General features: G+C 38.3%; 1 protein-coding gene across 6 annotated transcripts; it reads left to right on the forward strand.

The window, feature by feature from the left end:
• Positions 1–5,033: 5,033 nt before the first annotated feature.
• On the forward strand, positions 5,034–6,714 carry LOC124410928 (cuticle protein 16.5-like). Of its 6 annotated transcripts, none has more exons than XM_046889668.1 (4): positions 5,034–5,160; positions 5,901–6,188; positions 6,219–6,275; positions 6,309–6,714. In XM_046889668.1, the coding sequence occupies exons 1-4, from the start codon at positions 5,149–5,151 to the stop codon at positions 6,681–6,683; spliced, it is 732 nt and encodes a 243-aa protein (XP_046745624.1). In that variant the 5' UTR covers positions 5,034–5,148; the 3' UTR covers positions 6,684–6,714. The 6 variants fall into 6 exon arrangements, with proteins under 6 accessions (XP_046745624.1, XP_046745627.1, XP_046745623.1 ...); XM_046889671.1 differs by having other exon boundaries at positions 6,366–6,714; XM_046889667.1 differs by having other exon boundaries at positions 5,901–6,275.
• The last annotated feature ends 717 nt before the right edge of the window (positions 6,715–7,431 follow it).

The following is a 7,431-nucleotide window of genomic DNA, read 5'->3' on the forward strand; positions in this document are numbered from 1 at the left end:
TTTTGCAACGCTGACTGCAATTGCGCTTTCATAATCCAACTATCATATCGTCATTTATAGACAAAGTTTGAACACAAAGATGGCATTGATCCGGACAAATATTGTTTAACAATGACTGCAGTACCTAATCACTTTTCCCATAACTAATTACAGGTTGTTATATCATGACTCACCCTTGTCACACCCTGTCCTTCATATCGAAGTTCGCCGACTCGAGTTCAGTCGTAATTACACACTTAAGTTGTGTGCTTTCAATTTCCGATAACTTCGACGAAGTTGGGTAGACGATGTACTTCAAAGTAGCTCCTGTGTATCTGATATCGCACAGGGTGAAGGTAAATCGTACGGAAATTGTAGGGAAATTCAAATTCCGATCCCTCTATAGACTGGACAAGCCTCAAATCCAAAACTCTAATTTCTGTATCTTTTCAAAAATTCTCCACCCCTGTTAAGGGGTCACACCACTGCAAAAATCTAAAAACGCGCTTTTTGTTTTCTCTTGATGAATGAAAGAAAAGCTAATAAAATAATAATATTTAGGAAAGTTATCAGGCCTATATTCAAGTCTGATGGAAAAGATTTTTACCAACAAATGTTAAAAAATGGAATGTGGAAGAAAAAAAAACTCAATCTACATGCTTATAGATAGTGAAATACGTAAAGGATTATCGATAAATTAAATTGAACATAATTTTTTGACAAGTGATTGGCTTTTTTTGTCGATAACTGAACGTCTTTTATTCAGATACTCGCCAATCATACAAAAATGAATATTTTGAAAATTCATTACGTATTTCACTGGCTATAAACAGATAGATAGGCAATTTTTTTTTCTTGTTTGCCAGATTCAAACTATACTCAAACTACTCAAATATCAATTTACGCAGAAAACAGTAAGATTTTTAGATCGGAATAACCCACAAAGGATTCTCGAGTATTTGATCGTTTCAACGCAATATCCTTGCAGGAATATTTGAAACCCAAATTCTTCCGAACTCGAAATATAAAGTTCGCTTGGATATCACTGCAAGGGTAATCGGATTTCGTTCAAATTTCAAACGTGGTCGCCCAAGTCTGTCATTTCACTGTCCAGCTCCACTCAATGCAATTTACTTCGGTGAAATAGATAGCCTTGGCACGTTGCTAATCATTTTTTCCGGCTAATCTAATATTGGGTGAGTCGACAGATCCTTTCTCTCAGCGGACTAATCAAGGAACCTGTTTTACTCAGATCATTCGATTATTCAAGCGCATTTCTTTTCCCTTTCCGCGTTGTTTCTGCCTCAGAGAATTCACACCCTCGAGGCAAATCGACGCTGACATTTTGTTTCAAATCACACCACAGTGATCCATAGATCAGTGATCGTTATGTTTGTATTCAAATCTTGTGGTATTTAAAAAAGTATTGGAAGTAAATTTTTCAATTCATTTGTAATCGCAGCAGTAATTGATCGGGTGGATAATCACTTACTTTCAAAATACATTTTTGCAAAATGTCGTTACTGCTTTTAAGCTTATAATTGATTCGTTATTATTGTTAAAATTATAAATTTGATTTTGAATTTTAAGAGCAGGCTTATCTTCGTTTTATATTGAACCAAAAATTCATTTCTGAAACTCACACAGAATATTTCTCAGATACACAGAATATTTCTCTTTTTGTTCACAGTTTGAAAAACAAAATTGAAATAAATAAAAAAAAAAAAAACATCGTATTAATAACGATCTAATTTCGTTATATTTTTAATTCTTGAGCAATCAAAACTGACCCGAAAAATCAGTTTCGTGATAAATACAGACTCAAATAAATTCTAGCGCAAATGTCGATTCTCTGATGGCAGAGAAAAACTGTAAGAACCAGTCACGAAGCTGCAACTTAACGCTCTTAAAGAAAAAAAAAATAAAAAAGCTTTACGACACGCCATAAGATAGTTTCGTTAAAACCCATGAAAGCGAGAGATGTCAGTTCTCGCACTTTAAGACTCGTCGAATCCAAGGTGCAGTTTACCTTGGATTTTAATATGATGTTAACAGGTTCAACTTGCACCGTGGGAAAGCTGCATGTCTTTATATTTTCAAGACACACACAGCACTGACCAGACCTCGAGACTAATTATTATTACCTCTGCTTTGCGTAACGATACTGACCCACCGACTCTGGCTATAATCATTTGTCGTGAAAGGTCCCTCGGTTTTACCTCCTCAAAATTGCAGGGCACCTTACCCTTTTGACCTACTCGATTGACCCCAGCGACCGCAATAGAGGAGAGAAATTGACAATCGAATTTGAAATTTAGATTAATTCTCTAGCTTCCATCTTTATTGTTCCTTGAATTAAACAAGTTCGGACACTCATTTATTTTATCAACAAATTCGATGTACGTTGAATGAAGATCACTGAGGAAATACAGGTTTACTCCTAATCATTCGAATTCGAATTCTTTTTCCACTAATTGATCGAAAATCATCAGTATCAGCACGAAGATATCACAAAATGAAAAGGAAACACTTGTGAATGATGTTTGAATGGGAAGATCGTCTCTGCACGCGTTTTCAGATTTTTTTTCATTGGATATATGCTTCTTTTCGATCTCACAAACGATTGAATAAAAGCCACATGAAGTGAGAACGTCAGTTGCAATCGTCCGTAATTTTGCAAATAACGAAGAAATTTTTGAATAATTACATTAGCTTCCTTCGTGCAAATTTTAGTGAAATATTTTCAAATTATGCATCAAATGGAAACTGTAGAAGAAGAAAAATACGTCTGTGAAAAGTCTCTGGAGACTCGTACATAAAAATAAAAAATTTCAGATACTTTGCAGAGTAAATTATAACGACGATGTTGATCTTAGCATGACATCTTTTACAGTCGAAGAGATTTACATTTTACTATATAGAATCGAAAAAAAATTCAGTTCACACATTAAACAGAGGTTGAATTTATTTCTAACCACGCTCAAGAAAGGTAAAAATTATTATTATTATTTTTTTTTTCAAAATTCTATAACTTAGCGAAATTTTATGCTATTATATTGTTCTTGATCGCAATTTACGCAGAATTGAACGATCTTCAAACGTGTCTAGAACGGCGTAAGTGCAACTTACACTGGTATCTCCGAAATGATGAACTTGAGCGAAAAAATGTGAAAAAAATTTTAGTTGAAAATTTAATATCCTACAAAAAAGTTCCTCTAAATCTGTCGTATAAAATTTTTATGCTTTATTGAATCAAACGTTTTGAATTCACACACTGGAGGGATGAAATAAATAAATAAATTACGCTCTACCCATGTAACATTCATCGAAATTGGAATCCGAAACTCGAAGAACAACGTACTTACGATGAGCTATGGAGCTAGGAATGATTCAGCAATTATCTTAGAGCGAGGCTCGGTTTGATTGAAATTACTTTAACGTGCCCAGAGGAGAATCCCTTTGTGTCAAAGAAATTGTGAGACAGAGATGAAGGGAGGGAGGATTTGCTCGCTAAATAATTCGTTAATTGTATCAACACCCCGAGAATAATTAACGTGCAATCTGGGTCTTCTGAATATAATACCTACACGACTACCTTAGGTTCCAACTCATCACAAACATCATCTGCATCAGTGTCTATAATCCCTCTAAACTATCCAATCCCTCTGACGATGAAAAAGTACTTGCAAAACTGTCTGCGAAGTTTTGCGAAATCAAGTAAAAATCGCACGAAGAAGAGGCAGCAGCTTACAAATAATATATATATATAATATATCTATAATCTTTTTCTTCATTGACCGATAATTCAGATCGAATTATACTAATTCGATACAGTTGGAATATGTAAGTGAATTATAATTTAAAAATTATCATATTAAGTTAATTTTTTCTTCCGTATTTTGAAGATGAAAGTTCACGGGAGCGGATGATCGTGCCTTTTTGTCGCGTTTGATTATATGTCTTAAGGATAAATATTATATTGTAAATAAGGCAATGTAATTTATCCAGATAACACTGTTGGATTTAGAATTAATCTGACGCACGGCCCTTAACACAAGTACTGGAAAAAAATCAATAAGGCTAGCGAAATTAATTGTAAGTGATTGCTTCCCGTGAATTAATATTTCGTACGAAACTTCGCCCTTAATTTCCATGCAACGATTAATGATGGTGTAAATCGTTATCGAATTTTTAATGAAAAAATTTTTTACAACAAAATATACTAATTATTTGCGTGCAGAATTTCATACACAGTAAAACACGCCAAATTTTCCGTGTTTGAAAAGCGTATGAAATTATTCTGTACAAGATTTGCGCGATAGTTTTGACTAGTGGAATCGAACTTGTATTCATTCGTTGATAAGCAAAAGTGTACAGAATTGCAAAAAATGCATAAAAATGTCGATTCAAACGTGCTCGTTTCGAAAACACGATTTAAAATTTCCAACTCAAAAATCTGAATCAAAATCAATTTGATTATGTTTTTTTATATTTTTCTTTTTTCTGTAAAAGCCATCTAAAAGCAAACATTATTGAGAAAATTATGAAAAAAAAAAACCAAAAACAAGAGGGATTTTGTACTAAAAAATACTAAAAAATTCTGGAAGTCAAACAGAAAAATTTTATTATTTCATATTCCATATCGCGAAGACTTATTCGAACAAGGAATAGCCTCACCCCTGCCTGGAGGTAAAAGAAATTTGTCACCTAGGGCCAAGCGTATGTATAATGGACAGAATAAAAGGAACACAAAGAGACTGAGAGAGCGCGAGTCGCGACATGTTGCAAGAGATCACCTCGTGGCCTTCCTAATAAGTGTCGACCGTTCCAGATACAAGAGATTGTAAATCTGCGAGGCCCGGACCTGGACCACGCCTCGAAAACGCGTTTTATTCAACTGGTCCACGGTGATCTCGTGCCTCATTGTCTCTGTCTGGCACGTTACCGAATATATTATTTGTGTCAAACCCGATTGCCGCCGATCCGCGCCCGCTACTGCTGGTGGTGTACCTTATGGTGGGCAAATGCGATGGGGAGAACGAAGGGGAGGGGGATCGAATCTGCCTGTGCTCGGAGGAGACCTTACTCAGAGCAAATTGTATATAAACCCGTGCCAAATTAATCCAAAGGCAGATCTGAACCAGCTCTCGAAAACCAACAACCAGCATCATGGCATTCAAGGTGAGTAGACAGATTCCCAGAATCTACACTGAGGATACCCAAGCAGGAATTACATCCGGCACCCGACCGATTGCTTCCGGCGTAGAACTCTCGCGTTATTAAAAACGACGTGATTATTCAATCCCGAACAAGCGGGCTAAATTGTGAAACGTTATTTGCTCAAAATTCATTTCTCGAGATTAAGTAGAGATGTGGCTCAACTTTTTGTTCCGTATTTTTTTTGGTTTTTTCCAGTCAAACAGAACAGCGAATACAATATAATAACTGAAGCCTTAGCCTCGGTATGGATTTTATTATTTTTTATCAAATCAAAGTTTTGCCTGACATTTCGCAGTGGCTTTATACCGTAAATCAATTTCAATCGTCTTCGCAGTTATTCTTACATACATATTTCTCCCTCTCTCTCACTCTCTCTCTCTCTCTCTCTCTCTCTCTCTTCCGGGTAGTAATTTTTTGCGGAAGAATGAAATAACAGAATAATCCCGAATTTGCAAACTGCTAAAATTCCATGAAGTAAAACGTAGCAAATAATAATTAGAACTCACGTACAATTCGTGTCTCGAGTAATTTGAGGTTAACTTCATTTTTCTTAATCAAGAGTTTCAAATAAATCCCTAAGCTTCGTCTCACCCCGTCCAAATTCATCATTCTCCTCTCCTCACTTCTGAATTCAAATTTTCCTCTATTTCACTTACTTACCAACGTCCCCGTCTAAATTCTCCGACTTTAATTATCCACAGCTTATCGCCCTCTCCGCCCTCCTCGCCGTGGCTCACGCCGGAGGCCCAGCTGCTTACGACATCGCCACCGCAACCGGTGACCACGGCAGCGTTGGATACACCCAAGAGTCAACCCACAAGGGCTACGCTGGACAGAACGTCGTCTCCTCATTCACCAAGTCCGTCGACTCTCCCCACTCCAGCGTCCGTGTGAGCAACAGCCGCGTCACCAACGACGCCCTCTACAGCCACGCCGTCGCTCCAGCTCTCTCCTACTCCGCTCACGCCGCTCCAGCCGTCTCTTACTCGGCTCACGCCGCTCCAGTTGTCTCATACGCCGCTCACGCCGCTCCGGCCGTCTCTTACTCGGCTCACGCAGCTCCGGCTTACGGCTACGCAGCTCACGCCGCTCCGGCTTACGGCTACGCAGCGCACGCCGCTCCGGCTTACGGCTACGCTCACGCCGCTCCGGCTTACGGCTACGCAGCTCACGCCGCTCCGGCTTACGGCTACGCTCACTCCGCGCCTGCTTACTCCTCCGCTCCGTCGGTATCCTACAGCTCGATCTCGACCCCTGTTGTGGCTAAGACCGCTTACGCCGCGGCAGCCCCGGTCTACTCTTACTCTCACGCCGCTCCGGTCGTCGCCAAGGCCGCCTACGCCGCCCCCGCTTACAGCTACGCTCCCGCAGCCCCCGTCGTGGCCAAGGCCGCTTACGGAGTTGCCCCGGCTTACGGATACTCTGGTGCCGCCCCCGTCGTCCACGCCACCTTCCAGGGTCTTGGTGCTCAGTACGCTTGGTAGACTGAGAATGTCTCACGATGCCGTTATTAACGTCGATTTAATATGTAAATAATTTGTACAATATTTATGTCGTTAATAAAATTTCAATGAGTGCTATTTACTTGCTTGGTTATGTTCTTTTTTCGTTTTAATCATTATACTCACAGTTCGATTGGGGAAATGAAAATTTGGAGGACATTTTGGGTCGTTTTTACGATTTGATTCGAATCACTTGACGGTAATTCTTCTCTAGTGATCAGGGGATTTTTATTTTAAGGAAATTTTCACTGGTTTGGACTTAGCTTTTTTTTTTTGATTCTATGATTTGTACCTTAAGTTGTTACCCCGTGTCTACAAACATATACCTGGTGAATTTGAATCACATTATAAATATGAGGCTCCTGGGAGAAGAGAATTCTATTACTGATTTTAAAGCAGAAAAAGTCTAAACAAAGAAAAGGAGTGAATAATTATTATTTGAATTCGACTTATTGTTTAAATTCACAGCCGTTGCCTGGCACGATCCTCTTGTTAACTCTGATAATACAGAATTGAAAAAATTGTGCAAAAAATTTTGAATAAATTATGACTGGAGGAAAAATAGTTTGACAATAGATTAAAAATATATTTAATCGTGCAATTTGAAAATTATTCTAATCTTCTGTTTGATTCATATACACGAATATTGAATTGTGCCCGTGCCTGATTAACAGGAACGTGACGATAACAGTTTTAATCATTGTACGTGCCGAACGATATTAAGGCTAAT

This window comes from Diprion similis, chromosome 10 (genome assembly GCF_021155765.1).
Source record: "Diprion similis isolate iyDipSimi1 chromosome 10, iyDipSimi1.1, whole genome shotgun sequence".
NCBI lineage: Eukaryota > Metazoa > Arthropoda > Insecta > Hymenoptera > Diprionidae > Diprion > Diprion similis.